The sequence below is a fragment of the Jatropha curcas genome, chromosome 1, assembly GCF_041381405.1.
Source record: "Jatropha curcas cultivar XTBG-Jc1 chromosome 1, XTBG_Jcur_1.0, whole genome shotgun sequence".
Taxonomy (NCBI): Eukaryota; Viridiplantae; Streptophyta; class Magnoliopsida; order Malpighiales; family Euphorbiaceae; genus Jatropha; species Jatropha curcas.
The window spans coordinates 32924039-32945403 of NC_143151.1; the positions used below are offsets into that span (position 1 = coordinate 32924039).

The 21365-nt window shown below is 35.7% G+C and overlaps 2 protein-coding genes across 3 annotated transcripts; both read right to left on the bottom strand.

Moving 5' to 3' along the window:
- Positions 1-11418: 11418 nt before the first annotated feature.
- LOC105631469 (uncharacterized) lies at positions 11419-15821 on the bottom strand. Its single transcript, XM_089717716.1, has 3 exons — positions 15634-15821; positions 15259-15492; positions 11419-12126 (listed from the first exon to the last, which is right to left on the bottom strand). The coding sequence occupies exons 1-3, from the start codon at positions 15677-15679 to the stop codon at positions 11807-11809; spliced, it is 600 nt and encodes a 199-aa protein (XP_089573842.1). The 5' UTR covers positions 15680-15821; the 3' UTR covers positions 11419-11806.
- A 446-nt stretch (positions 15822-16267) lies between these two features.
- On the bottom strand, positions 16268-21317 carry LOC105631470 (DEAD-box ATP-dependent RNA helicase 20). Of its 2 annotated transcripts, none has more exons than XM_089717675.1 (10): positions 21153-21317; positions 20208-20470; positions 19813-19992; positions 19544-19705; positions 19201-19355; positions 18515-18607; positions 18141-18226; positions 17799-18025; positions 17134-17364; positions 16268-16625 (listed from the first exon to the last, which is right to left on the bottom strand). In XM_089717675.1, exons 1-10 carry the CDS (start codon positions 21206-21208, stop codon positions 16567-16569), a joined length of 1512 nt encoding a protein of 503 aa, XP_089573801.1. In that variant the 5' UTR covers positions 21209-21317; the 3' UTR covers positions 16268-16566. The 2 variants fall into 2 exon arrangements, with proteins under 2 accessions (XP_089573801.1, XP_089573807.1); XM_089717681.1 differs by having other exon boundaries at positions 20208-20462; positions 21153-21299.
- Between the last annotated feature and the right edge of the window lie 48 nt (positions 21318-21365).

Consider the following 21365-nt stretch of genomic DNA (forward strand, 5'->3'; position numbering starts at 1 on the left):
CATTGGAATACAACTGCTTTCTTCAATAATCTTGTTAAAGGTGATGCAATGATAGAGAATCCCTTTACGAACCTTCTGTAATAACCGGCTAAACCCAGAAAACTTCGAACTTCTGTGACATTTCTGGGTGGTCTCCAATCAACAATAGCTTCGATCTTCTTAGGATCCACTCTGATACCCTCCGATGACACCACATGTCCTAAGAAAGAAACTTCTTCTAACCAAAACTCACACTTACTGAGCTTGGCATACAACTGTTTATCCCTCAATGTCTGAAGTACAATCCGCAAATGTTTATCATGTTCAACCATATCTTTGGAGTAGACCAAAATGTCATCTATAAACACCACCACAAACTGATCTAGATATGAATGAAACACGCGGTTCATAAGATCCATGAAAACCGCTGGTGCATTTGTGAGACCGAATGGCATGACTAAAAATTCATAGTGACCATATCGGGTCCTGAATGCAGTCTTAGCGATATCTGCCTCCTTTATACGCAACTGATGATATCCTGACCTGAGGTCGATCTTAGAAAACATGCCTGCACCCTTTAGCTGATCAAACAAATCATCAATTCGAGGCAATGGATACTTATTCTTAATTGTCAGTTTGTTCAGTTATCTGTAGTCAATGCACAATCTGAGTGATTCATCTTTCTTCTTTACAAATAATACTGGTGCTCCCCAAGGTGATACACTGGGTCTGATAAAGCCTTTATCCAATAACTCCTGCAGCTGAATCTTTAACTCTTTTAACTCTGCTGGTGCCATTCTGTAAGGTGCAATTGATACTGGTGCTGCTCCAGGATAGACATCTATGGTAAACTCCACTTCCCTCCTTGGTGGTAACCCTGGTAACTCTTCTAGAAATACATATAGATAAGCACACACTATTGGTATATCTTGCACTTCTGACTGTTCTTTCTTTGCTTGTAATGCACATATTAAGTATGCTTCACAACCCTTCTGAATTAATCTCTTTGTTGCCATGGCTGATATCACATTACCCAGAAAATCTCGCCGCTTCCCGACTACTGTAATCTCTTCCCCTGTTATTGTATATAATGTCACCCTTTTCTTTGCACAATCAACTATAGCCTGATGTCTGGATAGCCAATCCATACCCAGAATCACATCAAATTCTCTAAATGGTAACTCCATAAGATCTCCTAGAAACTCTTTTCCATGAATAACAATTGGACATCCTTTGACCACTGTATGAGTTTTTACTACATCTCCTAGTGGATTAGTAACCAACATGCCCTGACTCACATATGCAACTTCTAACCCTTTAACCCAAGGTTTAGGTACGCTAATGTATGAATGAGATGATCCAGGATCAATTAAAGCATAAACTGTATGATCACATAAAGAAAACTCACCAACTATTACATCTGGAGCTTCCTCATCTTCCCTGGTTCGCATCGCATAGACCCTGGCTGGACCTCTAGTATTGGGTCTGTCCATAGTCTCTGATTGCTGTCTCTGCCCTCCGGAGCTCTCACCTCTCCCTCTGCCTGCTATGAACTGTATAGGAACTTTTGCCCTCTTAGGACAATCTTTCTTCTGATGGTCTGACGCTTCGCATAGCCAGCATTTACCAGTCACCAGCCAACAATCTCCACCATGTCGTCTGCCACAATGCTCACAAGGTGGCAAAGTATACCCGGCTGACTCTGCACCTCTACCGGTGCCTCTACCAGTTCCTCTGCCTGAACCTCGATTACCACCGGCAGAACTAGCCACAACTGATACTGCTGGCGTGTTAGCACCCCTAGCTGCGCTTTGGCTAAAGGAAGACCTATAACCAGCTGAAGTACTAGCACCTCTGAATCTCTTGCTTTTTGACTGATATGTACTGGGTGCAATCTGAGTCTGGTCTCTCCTTTGCTGAGACCGTTGGCGTCTGGTACGCTGACTGGCTTGAATTCGCTCTATCTCCTGAGCTGCCTCTACCAAAGCTGAAAATTCTCTGAATCTGGAAGCTACCACTCCCATCTGAATCTCATCATTCAGGCATTCTTGAATCTTTTTACACCTCTCGGCCTCTGTAGCCACTATCCGCTCACCATACCTGCTGAGTCTGGTGAATTCTCTTTCATATTCGGCAACTGCCATTCTGTTCTGCCTCAGGTATAAGAATTCTTTCCTTCTCGCATCTAGGTAAGCCTCTGTAATGAACTTTTTCTTGAATTCATCCAAAAAGAATTGCCATGTACGCTGCTCTGCTGATACGCGCTGCTGAACAGTATTCCACCATGTGTATGCCTCATCTATCAGCAATGATGTGGCACAAATCAACTTGTCCTCCGGTGTACATTGTAATTGTTCCAGAACTCTCGATGTCCCATCTAACCAATACTCAGCTATTTCTGGACTATCATCCTTGTTAGCTTTGAATTCTTTCGCCCCATATTTCCGAAGCTTCTCTAGTGGGGGCTTTCTTTCTCTTTCTACTACTATTGGTGCTTGAGGTATCACCCCTGCAATCCGCCTAAAAGTATCCGCAAGTTGCTTTAACAATACCTCTTGACCTGGTGCTATCGGAGCCTCACCCTCCACTGCTCTAGAGGCGTGTGACTCGCTCTCACCTTCCTGTGACATCCTTCTAAAAGAACAACAACTGCTTAGTTCATCAGGGTAACATGGCATGTACATTATACTGACTTATGCATGCAAGCCCGAGGAAACTAAACCTAGGGCTCTGATACCAAAATTTGTAACATCCCTTCCCGGTCCACCCGTTAACCCGAATGAACCGAACCGAGACGCTACAAACAGGTTGACTTAAATCCTGTCATGCTGATATCATAATGGATACTGACTATAATATCAAGCTGATGCTGTTTACAATAATAATGTAATTAATATTTACAAGACATGATACTAGTTTTCAAAATGGAATGGGCCCAACTGCGTCCCCTGTACATGCCATGAAAAGGATAGACAAAAGATACACATCAAAATGAGTAGCTACCCTGAAGACCGAGTCTTCTACAGATGAACTGCAGCAGTTGCAAGCTGACTCTCTACGGTCAAATCTCAAAACCTGCGAGTTAAACAGTTAACTCGCTGAGCAATAAAGCTCAGTGGATATCTCAACTTATAAAGAAACAAGTAAGCACATACATATATAGAAAGAACCATGTAAACACCTATGGATACTTAAGGATATAAACACATATGGCACGTATAAACACATATATCATGCTACTTCCATTTTACCTTGATGATCTTTCTTACTGTTTATAATAATGTATGATTCAAGAAATGTTATGTCAAGATATCTGTATGGCTCCATAAGGTTATAGTGAAACCGAAGTGATAAGAAAAACTGTATGAAACTGGATGAAACTGTGTGCTTGGCTGCTATGGCCTGTATATAATCATATCCACTCAACGGCCTGTAGCCGGAGTACCAAACTGTATGGGGCGCAGATCTGCTATCCTATGTCGCGACATAGCCTTATCTACATGGTTTCTACCTAACCTCAATGGAGCATAATGTTGGTATGTCAATAATATAACACAACATCATATTCATAGTTCATAACTTCATAAATCATAATGTTTATTTGATTTCACATCATTTGTATGCTTGCATGTTGTTTTGATACATGTTCTAATGTTGTATTTTTGTTGTAAAATGATTGGAGGCATACAAGTTGAGCAAAGGAATCTAATTGCATAGAAAATAAAGTCCAAAAGTGCATGAAAATACAAGTCGTGAGCGCGTCTTGCACAGTCGCGAGTGCACAAAGCACACCTAAAGGTCAGTGAGTTTCCAGGTGAAAGTCGCGAGCACGAAAGTGAAAGTCGCGAGCGCGTAATGTGCAAAATGAGAGTCACTGAGTTTTAGGCACAAGTCGCGAGCGCGCAGTACAAAGTCGCGAGCGCGTAAAGCACCAAATGAGAGTCAGAGAGTTTCAGGTGAAAGTCGCGAGCACGCAAGTGAAAGTCGCAAGCGCGTAATGTGCAAAATGAGAGTCAGTGAGTTTTAGGCACAAGTCGCGAGCTCGTCATGCAATTCGCGCGCGCGCGTCGCGTTTTCCAGTCTGTACAGTCTGTACTCTTTTGGTTATATCTCTCATTATACAACTCCGATTTGGATGATTCAAAAACCCATGTAAAGCTAACGCATAGAGGAACAAATAACTCTTCTATAGCACTTCCTAATTCCATCATTAAATGGGGTCAAAATCAAGATGAAGTTACTAGTAAAATTTCCAGCAAAACCTGTTTCAGCATAAACTCTCTATGTGCTTCATTTATTCAATTCCTCCCCTGTTTTCTCACCATTACCAGTCCTCCCACTCAACATGAAGCAATATTGTCTCATTATCAACACACCAAACAAATTCTCATGCAAAGGAAATGGTAAATGAAGAGAGATATCAAACCTTTACTCCAAAAAGCTTGAGCTCTTCTTTAACTTCCTTTTTCTACTACCTTTGAACTCACTTCACCTATAAATAAGAATTCTTATGAATATTCTAAAAATAGCACCAAATGATTCAATTATGAACTTCAAGAAGGTTTACTTACTTGGATAGAAGAGAAGTTGAAGTTAAGGCTTAACTACCATGAAAATGGATGGAGAAAGGAAGGAGATGAAGAAGATGAAGATAACGATGAAAATGGGAAAGTGAACTGGTTATTGCGGGTAGGCCATCAAAATATCAAGGAATTTTTGTGAAACTTCCTAAATGGTACCTCAATTGTCAACAGATTACTACTGAAGACCCAAGCTTGGTCTTTTAATGCAAATAAATCCTCGCCCATATGCTTTGATCTTTTCTCTCAATCAAGTAAGTCCACTTATAATCCCATTCTACCCCAACCAGGTTTGGTTTGGCCCGACTCCACTCAACTCTATGAAATGACTCGACTCAATACTAAGACTCGACTCGGTAGGATGTCACAATTTGAATTTACATTTCTTTTCTTTTTGTGGATTTCTCAAATAGATCCATAATTATTTCATAGCATATAATTATTCCTATTAACTACTAGTCAATCTTTTCCACATGAATCAAATTTTAATTTCAAACGTTTGCCCTATTATTCACTAGCCACTTTTAATTCTACTTAAAACACTCAAATCTTACCCTTCACACTAATTTCTCTAAAGAAAGTTTTTACACGCTTCTTTATTATATTCCGTTATTCTGCCTCATCTCAATATGACCTACTCAGTTAACATTATTTGCTTCACATTCAATCACATAATTAATCAACCTTTTTCCTTTTATATTATTTTAATTACTTCATTTAAATTCTACATGTCGAGATTCACCTCAATTCAGTACTTTTTGTTGTTCTTAAACACAATTTATTGTTTCTACATCTGACTCTTTTTAATTATGCCAACAAGTCTCTATTCTCCTTCATATTATACATAAGTAATTTACAAATTTCCTCTTCTTACATCCTTGAGTTTCCCCTTGGTTAATTGAGGATTTCTTGTCTAGTATGATTATTTATCCTAGATCCTCCTTTTCTAACCCTTGATTTAATGTAAATTAAAATTTCCACTTTTTAATCCTTAACAGTAACATTTCTAGAATTTGATCTCTATTAATATATCACTATTAATTTCTATAGGCCTAATTTGAGTCCTCGGGATAGACAAGATAATAAAAATTAATCAAACATGCAATCATTATAAATAATTTAAATTCTAGAATCAAATAAATTTTTGACATGCCGACAAAACAATAAAGCCAAACAATTAGTTGCAGCTTCACAATAAGCAAACAATTAAACATTTTTCTCAAATCATAGTTCAAATAAACTCACTTTATTATTATCTTTAAAATGCCAAATTCTTTTCTAAACACTTTCAAATAATTTTTTTGAAGCAGTGCCTCTTGTTGGATCAAGGTGTACTGGGTGATCAGGCCATTACACCAATTTTCAACTGATCTTCTGCTTCAAAATGGATGGAGGGGATTTAGCAAAACTCAAAATATTTATTTTATAAACGTCAGTTAACCAGACCCTTTTATAATTCACTATCATTTATGTAATTTTAGTTCTCATCCTAAGTGTCATATAGATTTCCTTCCATCCTCGTATACGATGCGTCCACCGGCACTAAAATGGAATTCAATCCAGACTACACCTCCCTTGTTGGTTACGGCCGATCCCAACATAGGAGCCTTATATTCAATTTCCTAAGTTCCGCAATTGATTCTTAAGGTCTAACTTATGCTCTGATATAACTTTGTCACAATCCATTTCCACGGGCCAGACCGGCACTAGGACCTGGGTGGGCTTAAGGCCTTCGAAGCCAGTAGTAAGCTTGTATTACTTCAAAATCACATTCTATTCACAACTGTGGATTCAGGCCCAATAAATTATTTCACAAATATATCCAAAGTACAATCCATATAATAAATATTCATACTCTATTTAGTCATTTACAACCCATTTGGAATACAATTACGGAACTCTACTCCATAATTCACTATCCTTTGCATTTACATATTCAATACAATGATTATTAATTTTATAGATCTGTATCTCATTCGATTGGACTCGCAGGATTCTTCTCTCCATCTATTACCTGAAAAGGGTGGGAGGGGGGGGTGGTGAGCGCTAAACTCAGTGAGTAGGATTAGATAACCCTCTCACTCCACACAATCATACAAATGCTAAAATATTTTAATCTGGCCACCCGTTTAGTTATATGATCATGCAATTTATCACACAAATGACAATACAACATCAATCACAATTATTATCACTTTCATATAATCATATCACATGAAATTAGTCAGTGGAGTCACCGAAAGCCCGATGAGCCGTCCTCCCACATGGCCCATCCACTCATGTGTGCACCAGGGAGCCAATTTCCCATTCTGGTCGACTGGTATAATCCTCACACGACCAGTCCTCTCATTGTTTTTCCAGTCTCTCTTTTCTTTTTTCTTTTTTTTTTATACCAACAGGAGGCAACCCGGTCGTCTCTATCAAATCTAAATCATCAGGCACTCACAACAGGAGGCCACCCTGCGAGCTGCGATCAGAACTAGATTATCAGGTGCGCCCAATAAAGAGGTCAAGTTTTCCATATCATCCAGATCATAACAGTAGGTGCACACGGGCGCCGATCTCCCATTTATATGGCTAACAGAAATCAGAATCAGGATCCATATATATAACGGTAACGGTAATGAGAATCAGGATCCATATAACGGTAACGTCTCACAAACCCATGGTGACTCACTTCATCCCAATTCCACACAAACAATGCACAGTAATATCACATCACAGGTAATCAAGCAATTTTTAATATCAACAATTAGTGCAGCACAATATGGCAATTCAACAAAATAATGCATGATAGCATTTAGTCGTGAATGCATGAATGCATGCGGATGATGCGAATTATCTAACACTACTCACAGTTCTTTATTGTCCTTTATAGGACTATCTCTACTACTGCACGCTTCCAAGTCTAGTTACAAGTCTAATTACAAAACTGAGACTAAATTTTGAGTCACCTTTTTAATTATGAATTTTGATTCTTTTTCAGGTAAAAAATTGAACGATGGACTAAAAGGTTACTTGAAAGATTTTGAAGATTTGGTTAGATTTGCAATCCGTCAATATCGCTACAGCTCCAAAATATGGAAAAAAAAGTGTTCACAACAGTTTTGTAGACATTTGCCGTTATTTGCAACAATCACAAACTGATAGGAGGGTAAAAAAAAAAAAAAAAATACATGTTAACTTAAATTTGTATGAGAAATTTTTTGAATTTACGAATATAAATATTGAGTATTAATTTTTTCATCTAATTTATGTTTTCTATAAGTGAAATTCACGACAAAATTTATGCTTTGACATCCTATTTTTTATATGCAGTTGCAAATCAATTTATGTGTTCAGACATCCTATTTTTTGGAGTTACACCCAAAAAATAAACTTCATCAACAAAGCAGATTTGATGCTGAGAAGGTCAAGCACTCCTAGATTTTTGTTTAATTTGAAACTTCTTTCACTGTATTCTTGTTTTTCACGGTGTTCTGGTTGGAAGGCGAAAATTCCTAGCAACTCTAGTTTAACCACTATAAGAGATTTTCAAGGCAGTCAATGGAGATATACAGAACATTTTGGGATCATTGAATTTTTCAGAAAATCCATTGCTCACAATGAAGAAACAATATCTACGAACCGGGTATAGTCCATCTTTCAAAAATGTTTTTGCTTTTCTTTTTATTTCTCTTTATGTTATCACAACGAAATTCTTTATAATGTTTCAGTCACGTAGAAAGCTGTGGAGGATGAATGAACTTAATCAGACTTTTCCAGGGGTCATTTCCGCATTTTATTGGACAATTATTGGAGTTGAGCTAATCAATTCAAATACATCTTGTCCCATGGAGGCTCATTCCTATAAAAATTACCTAACATTTTCTTTATAATTTTTTTTTTCTTTGAAGGGATGATAATTAATTTGTTGATATAATTTTTTCAGGTCACATTATTTTCCGGATCTTCCTCTAGAAAAATACCTGTTCCATGATCATCCTTTTATCACTCTTTAGATTACCAGGCAGATCTATGAATAGGTGATGTTGCGCAAGTATCTACAGGACCTAAATCATCTGGGGATGCTCAATAACTTTGGCATCTATTAATCATTTGAGTCATCAAACTCTTTCAGCTCTTTCATTCTTTCAAGATCCAGTTTGGCCGAAGGTCCTCCAATTGCTGTCTTACCTATGCTCCGAGAGGCATAAGAATTGGGCTGTAGAGATTTTATATTGATGGGTATTATTCTTCGTATCAATTAATAATCAAGCGTCCAATTAATAACAAAGAGAGCATCAATATAATTAAAACAATAATTTCACGAATAGCATACAAAAATTCAAAAAATATAGTTAGAGCAAGGGTATATTGTGATAACAATAATTAAATTATAATCCTAAATTAATTGGGATTCGCTATGTGATCATTTATTTTTATTTTGTTTTATTGGGGTCGGATTGTAATTAATTACAAGTAAATATGTTTAATTCCATCCAAAAATATAATTGGTGAATTTAAATTATTAATTACATAACTAGAATTTCACATATATTTTTAAAATGGAATTACTTGTTCACTGGGACCCATATCCACAAATCATTAACAAACCTCAAGTCACCAATTCTATCTTTTACAATTATACATGGCCATGCTAAGGTAAAAATTAAAATAAAATAGAAGTAAAAATGAGTGATCATAGAATATAATTAAATGAGTACCCACAGAATTGAATATATATATATATATATATATATATATAGTCTATATTTGCAATATCTATATATTATATGGAAGAGGACAAACGTGTCAGTCTTGTTGATGCCCCACACGTGTGCACTCTTGCAATATTCCTTAATTATATATAATAATTGTTATTTTGCAAGGATTTGAGCCAGCCATAGCTAGATTGAGACTGTCCTCTTCATGACCATCTAGGGTAAATAGATAAAGATAATGTAGACAAAAAGTACATTAGGGATCAAGTGGAAGAGTGGAACCAGCGCCGAAATCAGAAAAAATAATTAGCGGGAGCAAACAACAAATTCAAAAATTACAAGAGTTGAAGTAAAAAAAAATTACTAATTTATAGATAAAAAAATAAATTTTATATATTTTATAAGATAAATTTAAAAAAAATAAAATTAAGAGGCGGCCCTTGACACCGCGGTTGTGTGGAATCCTAATTTAATTGGTTACATTCAAACCATAATTTAATTGGTTATATTCGGTTGATCGCAAAGTTGGTTTTGTTGGAAGTAACCAATTAAGGAAAGAACAAATAATGCCTTGTAAAGGATACTTATTTGCTCAAAAATGGGAGAAAGTTGGATTGTTATGATTTTGTCTTTGCTCATGTCTAAAAAATGATTTTGAAAAATATAGTTGTTTTTAGTGCATAGAAAAATTCTCAATACATTTTCATGAAATTTCAAATTTAAATCGCGTTAAAAGTGATTTTGGAGAGTGTCAATAAAAATTATAATCTGCATATGTATATCTCTACGCTCGAAAAATTTCTCATTTCTATAAAAATGGAAGAAAATAGAAGAGTGAGAAAAAAAATTACCTAAATTGAGTAACAAAATGGTGCAAGAAAATGGAAGCTTCAAGCTTGGCCAATCTAGTCCAGGACATAATCTTTGTCCACCTCCAAATGGAGTGAAGTTGCAACTGCTCATGTCCTTGTCCTGTGAAATTAATTAATTAGATGCTTAATTAAAAACAAAAAAGAAAATAATATATAATAATTAAAAATTTTAATTTCTTACTTGCCACCTCCAAGGATTGAATTGGTAAGGCCAATCATAGTGATTTTCATCAAGATGAATTCATCCAAGGTATGCAAAAGCACACCATCCCTTGGGTATCAAATATTCTTTTATCTCTATATCCTTCATTGCCTTTCTCATTACACCAATTATAATATTTCCTATTCTTAAAGTTTCTGTGATTACCTGTTTAATTATTCAAATTAAAAAAAAAAATTAAATAAACTAATCAAGAAAATCATAGCATAGAATGTAATTAACTTAATTACCTTCTGTGTAAATGGTAATGATAAGTAATCAGTCCAATTTAATGGCTCCCCAAACTGAGCTTTGAGACTTCTCAATTTTCATGTTCTCATCCTCAAATTGTATTTAATTATTCCAATTATGAAATAATTAAGCAACCTTAAACTAAAATCAAAAGAAAAGTAGCAAATAACAACAAAAGATAAAGAAAAGAGGTCCTAATGATAGTTACAAGTCACACGTGGATCAAAACAACAAAGATATGGATAGTCACCTGACAATTTATGAAATTGACACAAAAATATGATACACTTAATGATAATAGGTTAAGATTTAAATTCTCGTGGTATTTTCTTTTTAATTCAAGAATTTTTAATCTGTCAATAAAAATGTATCAACTTGTAAAAGAAAATAAAGGAAAAGTATAATAATAATAATAATAATAATAATAATAATAATTTTTGGTCGAAAGGTTGCATGATGTAGTTACTCTGAGCATGCATATAGGCTCTGTCCACATCCTCTTTGGAAATTGTGCATGAGCTTTCATTAGACCTATGTCACCATGTGAATCTATCTTCAACTTAGAAAAAAAAAAATTGAGAATATGCTCCATTTCTAGTTTCTGTTGTTGGACAATTAAATGAGAACTAAACTATCCTTTCCTGAATATGACCTTAGCCAACTGATCCAAATATGACAAAAATGACAGCAAAGAGTTGAGTTTCCCTAGTTATTTTTAATTTTTTAAGACCCATAATTCCACATAAAAGGCATGTACCAGATAAATATAGATAGAACAATAATAAGAATGTCCAAATCAGAGTTGGAAAGATAAGAGAAAAGGTAGAGAGAGAAACAAGAAAAAGAATCAGTGAACTAAAATTGTAAATCTAAATCAGTCCCAGGCAGTATAGGGTACCTCTTATTGTAGTAGGCACACTTCTGTAATTGCTATAAAATAATGATTCACCTGCAGCTCTTACAATTATGTTTGACCACACAAAGCTATTAAATTGATTCTATGTACAGAACCCAGAAAGCATATCAGTAAGTTTATGGTCAATAAGAATATTCTTCCACCAGATGATATAAACATCAACCTTGTGTCAAAAGCAAAGCAACACTAAATCTCTGATTAACTGAGAACAGTGCATTGATGTCCAGTATAGCAGAATCCATACTTCACAAGTGATAAAAAGAAAATCCTGCTAATCCCAAGATGGAATAAGAGAGCTTAATGAATTAAATACTTGGGAGGGATTTTGCTCTAATGAACTGTTTAAGAATAGCTTTCTCTTCATCAATGCACTTCTTCTCTTCAGGATCTTTTGGTTTCACCTTCCTTTTCACTTCCAAAATCCACTTGTACAGTTCACGCTGTTGATTCTCTGGAATAGGTTCACGCGGCTTCAAAACTTCCAAAACGGTGGGCAGTGAAACAGGCTTCGCAGAAACTGGAGTGGTTTTGGCAGGTGCGGATGCAACTGCTTCAGAAGGAATGCTGCTTCCTACTTCTTCCTCTAGGCCTGTATCTTTTTTCTTTGTTCTCATGAACAAGTAGGCTGTAGAAGATATGAATTAAAAAAGAAACTCAGTCAAGCGAAAAGAAATGCATTAACTCCCGAGAAGTATCGTCACAATTAGTCAAAAACATAAAGAACATTGCCATTCAACAAGTTCAAATATCAAAATATCAAAAAATGGGTGAAAAAAGAAAAAAAAGAAAGATAACACATCTGGCCTAGAGGAAAACAAATAAAGACCTCTCAAGCAAGACCTTTATAGAGAACAAATAAAAATGAGAACTCTAGCAGCCAATAATGCCATATTGACTACCACTAAATAATCAGATGAAGGCAATCGAATAAAATCTACAAGTGCTTGTGGTCATTGATAATGCCACATAACAACTGAAATGAAACTGCTCCATTTCAACGTAACAATTATTAATAAATTTGAAGCTTGTAATTTATTATATTTTGTTATTTTATTTACAATTACATAATATGATTAATTATTAATTATTGGGGGGAATGAAAATCAAAAGTTAATTCCACCATTTGATATCTAGGTATCAAATCAATAAATCACAAATGCACCACTACCTGGCTTAGCTCAAGTAGATTTGGAGAGAGTAGAGCGTGACTGGGAACCTAGAACCAAGCTGTAGTGCTGATCTTGAGTTCTTGTATCAGAAAAGAGAAACCCTTAGGGCAATGAAAGATGGTTTCATCTATTTCCATCATTATAAGTTTATGGATATTATCCTCTGCATAGTGATGCTGCAATATATATGAAATGAGCACCTAACAAAGAGTTAAATTCCTAGGTGTACTAGTTAATGAAAATTTTATGAACTCATAAATAATCAAATAGACCCAACAGACTGGAATTAGTGGACAGATGTTAGATTCTGAGTTGTGCTTTTCAAGAAGCAAATCACACTTATCTAATCAGATATAGGATGGAAGAAGAATGGCCATCAGATTTTCTTCCTTGCCATATGAAGTATTTGAATCAATCTATCACTTCTTCAAGTGATACTGAAATGCTTCTATAGGTTCCTCCTGTCACTGTCATTTGTTCAGGAAAGCCAGAAGGATCTTTTATTATCAACAGATTCAATGATTTCGAAAAGGAACAAATACCTATGCCTTTCTTTATCTGGTGTGCTGCAGTCTACTGTACCATGGATCTACTATGCTGGTTTCACAGGTGAAATGGGCTCATATACAGTTCTAAGAGATGCTTCAGCCACGCTTGATGGCTCAAAGAGGCAATTTAAAGCCAATCAGAATCAATTTCTAAAATATAGAGTCAAAAAGCATCACATACATCACACTATCACAGAACCATGCATATATACTATGTCACATGGAACAACATTCAACGTTGGAAATTAGAGTTTGCTATGCAAGTGTGCAGCAACATCTTATGTTCACGAATTCCCAAACAGATATAAGGGCATGTCAATATATAATATTGAAGTAACGGAGAACTTTGAAATGCACACTTGTCATAGCATCTCATTCATGGAAATGAAATTATAATTTAAAATGCATGAAGCAGATAAAAACAATGTGAAGTTACTAAAGAAAAAATATACCACGGTCAATGGAAAATAAGGTAGCATGTGATACTCAAATGGGCTTGACACGGTGCTGACTGAGAGCAAAACAACTAAACAGTTCGATAATTTTGATGCAATCACTAAATCACACATGGGAGACTAGCATTCATTTGCTGATGCCCTTTGACAGTTTATATATTTAAAGAGCCTTCAGAATCCTTCCCAATATGCTGCACCACAGTCAACTGCAAGCTGTATTCGGTTATTCATTTGAAATAAATAGGCTCCAACTCCAAGATATTAGCATGTCAAATAGTCTCCAAAACTTGTTCTCCACTACAATTGAAGCTTTAATTCCCGAATATGATCAATTTAATTAATCACCAGCAGGATAACTGCAAGATGTCACATTCTCTCTCCAGTTATGCGTCTATGGGACCACACCCCAAGTTAAAGGCCGAACATTTTCCTCCCATTGACCTCTGCAGGTAAATCCTTTTAAGGTGCTTTCTTAACTTGCTAATGTAATGGAGTGATATTCTAACATGAGCTCACTATACGTGCACTCAAGCCATGTTAATTGGGAATTTCATCAAACATTACTGCAAAAGTAGATAAAAGATTGCACAATTTTTCACATTTAGGCCTATATAGTGATCAAAGTGCATGACAATTAGATCTCTGAAATAAATATGGAAATTCATGCCTAACTCAACTATTTGGTTGCCCATAACATAGGCTTTAACCAGTTGGAAATCTAGTCTGTGCGAATTCATAATATCAAGAAGTTTGCAATATTTCTTTTTCCAATGATCTATTAGAAGCTTCATTTGCAAGCTAATTCGATGGCTGTCAAGCACTGTACAATTACTTATAGCATGAAAAGACTGAACCAAATGGGCTTTTATTTGCAAGAAAAATTGGGAAAATTGGAGATAAAAAAAGCATTTTCTGTACACAAATATGATTAATATATCACCATAATGACAACCTGTACTTCAAGTCCGATACAAATTACTACTTGGTGTGTTTTGGAATATTGATATCATTCACATACCAATGCTTTTATATACAAACAAGAGAAGCAGTTCTGCTTAGAATCTATTATGCAAATCATGCTCAAATCTTTACACCTTATTGGCTCTCACCAGGTTCCAGTTGTCAACAGAAATTACAACTGGAACCTGTTAAAGTAATTAATCAAAGAAAAGGAGATCCTTGAAATGCAATTGAAACCAACATGTCCAACAAAAGCTCTGAACCCTATTATCCTCCAATAACAAATCAAGAATGTTTTCAAGAAAGAGAATCCAGATACTCATTTTACAATTCCATGATTTGAAAAAAATTTATGCACGGCCAATAGACATATAGAACTAGACAAATATCCTCCCTTCAGAAGCCAAAAGAAATTCAAGAATCCCTAAGAAAAACCGAGGCCTTCAAATCTTTCACAAGCTCAAAGTTACCTTATCAGCAAATACAATAAACAATAGTACTAAATAATAATAATAAACCTCTCCCATCCAAAATCAAGATACCCCTTTCAGTATTGCCAGCATCAAACCAATAAATATGCCCGACATACAAACAGAAATGAGTAGAATTTGGGAAAAGAAAGTACCTCCAACAGTTAGATTGACAGTCAAGATAAGGGGCCAAAGGAATTTGTAACGTCTAGCAAAGGACTCCTTAGGAGGCTGAGGAGGAGGAGGAGGAGGAGGAGGAGCTGTAGACTGAGACCCCATTCTGTACGACTCAGCAGCAGCTGAAGATGCTGATGCATACGGTGTCTGTGTTGGTGTTGGGGAAGAGAAATCTTTTGCCTTCAGTTGCTCCTGAAATTGCTTAAGCTGCGCTGTTATTGCAATAAAAGAAATCGAGTCAACAACCAAACCAAACTCAAATAATTGAAGAGAAGAAACAAATAAGAAAGTGTTATGAAGAATCTTGGGAGTTGTTGCTGTCAAATTTACTCGCGATGACTTTTATTGGATACCTTTCTTGGGCTTGTTGGCGTAGAGCTTTGGACCTGCCTCACTCATTGTGTCTTCTGATATCAGATTTCTTCTCTCTCAGACTCGCTTCTTCCTACTTCCCCGATACCGCGCGACTGCGACTGCGACTGTTCTTTGTTCTACTTAATAGTTAATAGTACTGCTTCTGTTTCTATTCTCCTGGATGCTTATGTCTTCAAATGGAAAGAATGGATTTTTTTTTTTTTTTTTTTTTTTTTGTAATTTAGGTTTAAAGATAGTCATTTTTCAATTGTCGTGAAAATTAGCATAAAGTATTTAAGCCAAAAAAATATTATTGTTAAAAATTGAAATTTCCATCTAAGAACAGTAAAATTAAAATTATTAGTATAATGAAAAATAATCTCAAATTTTACATTTTTATAATTTATTAAAAGACTCACTTTTTTATTTATTTTGATTGCTTTAATAAATTATGATCAAAAAATTAGAAATTTTAGCCTTTTTTTACTTTTAAAATATGAGTTGTTTTCGATTAAATCCAAATCTAAGCTACAACAAATACCATGTACCCCATCATATAATTCCTTCTCAAAAAAAAAAAAAAAAAAAAAATCATATAATTCAATTACAGAACAGAGCAATACAATTAGAATATTAGACAAAACGACTGAAATTTAATTGGCCGAAATTGTAGGCTTGTATCTGTACTGTTAACAAGAGAACATATGAATCTTTAAACTATTGTACAGATTTCAATATAGCACATTACCTTTGGTGATCATTCAATAAGTCATATCTTACAGAACTAACAGCCCTATATTTTCAGGAAGTTAACAATGAAATTTTTAAAAAAAAAAAAAAAAAAATGATAAAATGGAACAACGGTTAGGCATGACATCTCAGGTATCTATGCTCTGGACATAAATTTTCCCTTCAGTTATTGATCTCATAAATTAGCTCCATGAGCGGCCACCGCCATAACCCCTCCCACGTTCCCGGAAACTTCCATAACCTGATTCATCAGATGCAAAAACAAAACAAGGCTTTAGCAACTAAGAACATATTTATACATTACAGGGGAAGCAGTGCTATCATCAGGTCATATGATTAGCTAATCAGTCTGCAATAGTGTTAATGACTGGGAAAAATGGTGTGATCATAAGATCATAGTTCATCCAAGATTGCAAGATTTAACATAAACTTACAAAAGAAAAAGAAAAGAAACGAAAGGAAAGGAAAATATTTTACTAGACCTATCAAGTCATTGTTGATTAGACCAACAGGTAACAGCAGTGGCAGATCTTGCATTCTCAAAATCTCCTTTGTGATTTTGGAACTTGTTTAGTACAGGACAACAAAAATATAGCAGCAATGATTGTAAAGTTATACGACTGTCCCTTTAAGCTTATAATTACAAAGTCAGACTTCAGTTGCAACAAAAACATGTTCAAAATATCAATTTCCACCATATTACCTAAAAAAGGTATATGCATCCAAAAAACTTCCTACAGTCAACCAACCTGGAGGAGGAGGTGCACCGCGACCCATTGCAGCCAATTCTGGACTGACCTTCTGCCCAGCTTCCTCAAGTATGGTGATAAGTTCCTTAGCAAATCTGGCATTTGAAGCTGTGAAGAAAGTGTAGGCTGTTCCTTTTGCTCCAGCCCTTCCAGTTCGACCAATCCGGTGAACATAATCCTCAAGGGATCCAGGAAAGTCATAATTGATCACATATTTTACATCCTTAACATCTGCCACCAAAATAAAATAATAAGGAACTGGGTACTGAAATAGGCAAGTCAAGAGAAGGTGCTCCCCTCAAAATCCAAGACAGTTCTCCCTTGCAAGCCAAAGAGAGATCAGATGCCCGAAAAGATATTTGAAGGGAACGACATGAACTCCAAATTTTGGAAAAAGATAAATATCTACACTTTCTAACCACCAGCATGACACCACCAATCAATAGATTAGGATCAGAGAGCCCATCAAAGGTAAGAGAAGCCTTGAACAATAGCAATGAAATGAAAATGATTATTTCCTTCATGGTTGAGATGGGATTATGCCAGCAAGGACATATCACAATTTAAACAAATACATTTAGAAACTATGGACGAACAGAGAAACCAAATTATGTCAACAAATAAGATGGTGAGTAAGATCAACAAACAAGATGGTATATATTTACCTAATCCACGAGCAGCAACATCTGTTGCAGTCATTATAGGACTTTTGCCAGCTTTGAACTCTGAGAGGACCCAATCCCTTTCTGCTTGACTTTTGTCTCCATGAATCGAAAGAGCGGGCCATCCATCCATGCGAAGCTGCCGAGTGATCTGGTCACAACCTTTCTTGGTATCCATAAAAATCAGAATTCGGCTGCCATCCATGATATCCTCCAGTAACTTCACCAGCCTGTAATACAAAAAGGGCTATGTCAAGCTGCTGCTAACAAAAACACATCTCATATTACCGGATATAAATGACAAGAAAGTACAAATATAAGAAAAAAACATAAAGTATATCCTACTTATTATATTTCTGATTTTCAGAAACAATGTCAACATGTTGGCGTATTGCATGATTAGCTTTCAAATCAGGAGATCCTATGATCACCTGCATGATATCAAAGGATAACAGCCAATTAAGTAATAGCTCATCAATGAAACTCAAGTTAGAATCTAAAAACCAAAAGAGACTTCAGAACTCTATAAGATACAACAAGATCACACAGATATGAGATTATTCAAAAAGAAGACTACGAAACTTCAGAAGCTCAAAAGCCCAATGAAAAGGAAATAGTCAATAGCATCTGCAACTGCATCAAACACAAATGTAAAATCAAAACTAATTGCAGAAAATAGCATGTCATGGGAATCAAAAAAGCATTATCCAGTAGCTTACTTTGTATGGGTTATACAGAAATTGCCTTGCCAGTTGTTCAACCTCTTTAGGCCAAGTAGCACTCCAGTACAAAGTTTGGCGATCTGGACGAATCTGCCAAAAAATAGGAGATTAAGTAATAATCTTAAGAGTAAGCAAGGAAAATGCTTGCACTACTACACATATGAGAGAGAAAATCAATCTCCTAACCATATATATACTTGTTTTAATTTTTTTATTTTGCTTCTGGTGTGGTGCACTTGACAATTAAACTATAAGTCAACCATTTATAACAATACACATTAGAATATTTAAACAGATGCCAAATTTTTCTTTTTACTTCACAAAATAAAACTCCTATGTAGTTTATTAGCTGCCTATGTTTTATTACTCATCTACTAGTGCGGTGAAATGACAACTGAAACTTCAAAAGCTGAATTAGAAATATGAACAATCCAGTCCCCTAATAAAATATATGCACGTAAAATATCTAATCTCTCCAACTATGAACAAATTGATCCTTAAACGAGACTGGCATCACTGAAGAAACCAGGACAAGAGGAAAAAGAGGCATCGGAGACTAACACTGTTGTCCATGTGAAATTCTTACTGTAAATGACATTGTAAGATAACTTATATATAGCATGTCTTCTCAAGAAGAGGTAAAATTTCTTATCAGAAGAAGAGACAAGCCTAAAAGCAAAAACCTGAGAAACAATTTTTCGTATTTGAGGCTCAAACCCCATGTCTAGCATCCGATCTGCCTCATCCAGCACCAGGTAGGTAACCCTCCGTAAATTTGTATGATGTGATTCCAACATATCAATCAACCTTCCAGGCGTGGCAATAACAATTTCAACACCTGTAAAGGGGCAGAAATAAAGGAATAGAACAATGACTGCTATATTCATCAATGGTAGATTGACTGCAGAGTTTAAACAATAACAAAACCATCATAAACTCAATTACCATGAATAACAGCATAGCCATTTCATGAAAGTCAGAATACAGTATAGAAGCAATGTCGTCTCAAACCTAGCCGCCACCTACCTTTCTGGAGATCGCGCACCTGAGGTCCCTTTGGAACCCCACCATAGATACATGTATTTTTAATTCTCGATGATGCACCAAATTTAGCAGCTTCTTGTTGTATCTGAACAGCAAGTTCACGTGTTGGAGCTAAAACTAATACAATTGGACCATCCCCAGGAGCTGGATAAAATAGAAAGCAAATTATACTCACCCAATTAACAACAGCACAAAAAGGAATGTAAAACAGCAAATGAGAAGTTCCAAAAATTAGCAAGGTACTCTTTTACCTAAAATGGGTTGCGCATTGACATGGACAATAGCAGGTAATAGATAGGCCAGTGTCTTCCCAGAACCCGTTTCAGCAATACCGATGAGGTCCCGACCCTTCAATGCCATTGGCCACCCTTGCGCTTGTATGGGTGTGGGTTCAACAAAGCCAGCTTTTGTTATTTCTTGTAGAACATATTCTAGAGTAAAAGCAAACACATCCTAGTGAGAAAATGGCAGAGAAAAAATGAATTTTACAAATCTTGGATAAAAAGTTTGCAAATCTCAGTAAACTAGTTGATTTGAATAGTGAAAAGAAGATCAAGGTAACCAACAAATAGCCAAAATTCCTAATTTGTGATGGTAACGAAAATCAGGGAAAATAATGGGCTTTCTCAAAATTTATATTGAATACCTGGAAACCCCATGTCACGAAAACTCTTGACAGGTTTCGGAACATCACGGCCTTCTACAGTAATTTCTCTTCTCTGCCTATACTCATCAACCTCCCTCTCGGACATTGCTGCAACTGATGGTGACTCAATGTAGAAATTCTTCTCAAATGGAGTCAACCCATCCAAATCCGATTTCCTCGGTGAGTCAGCACCATAATCTCTCCTCTCAGATGAGGACCGAGCTGAACCGGAATAAACAGAACCCCCTCCAAAACCTGAATCACTAAACAAACACAAAACTCATAGAAATGAAGAAACAACGGGATCAAATTAACCCCATACCAGCAGCAAGTAGTTCATTTCTAAACAAACTCAAATTCCCAAAAAAAAAAAAAAAAAGAACAAGTTACTAGAAACTATGTAACATTTGTGGGGCAAAAACAATATTTACATGTACAAGGACTAGAATTGAAATTATTTAGCACTTGCTATTTGGTCAAGGTACCACAAAATCCATAATTAAATTGCCACTAAACTTAAAATTTATAAGCACTATTTCATAATAATGAAAATGAGTCAGTAAACAAGAGCGAGAAAAACCTCAAAGGCGAAGAAATACACCAAATATAGAAGCGATAAAAATTCGACTTGGGTCGCTAAACCACCTCAAATAAAAGTGTTTGACATTGGGTGACTATATAAACGAAGTTCATATGATTAACTGAGCTAAAGATATATTGCAGCGAAAACAACATATCCAGAAATAGCTAAGACTTAAATTGAAGCAGATACTTGATGTTTATGCCTAGTGCAAATATATATGATCAACTGAGCTAAAGATATATTGCAGCGAAAACACCATATCCAGAAACAGCTAAAAGACTTAAACTGAAGCAGATACTTGATGTTTATGCCTAATACACAAACTAAATACATAAACGAATAAGCCTGCCTATAATTGTTACCTTCTCCGATCACGGTAAGAAGTGGGGTCGCCGGAGCGGCTATCGTATCGGCTCATGGCTTCAGCTCTGCTAGCTGTGGATTATTTCAGGCGTAGATATAAAATTACTTTATCTTGGAATTTAGGGTTTTAACAGAGTTCCACATATAGAGTTTTATCGTTCTCGTTCTTCCCTTTTCTTTATTTACTATTAAAAGAATGACAATAATAATTC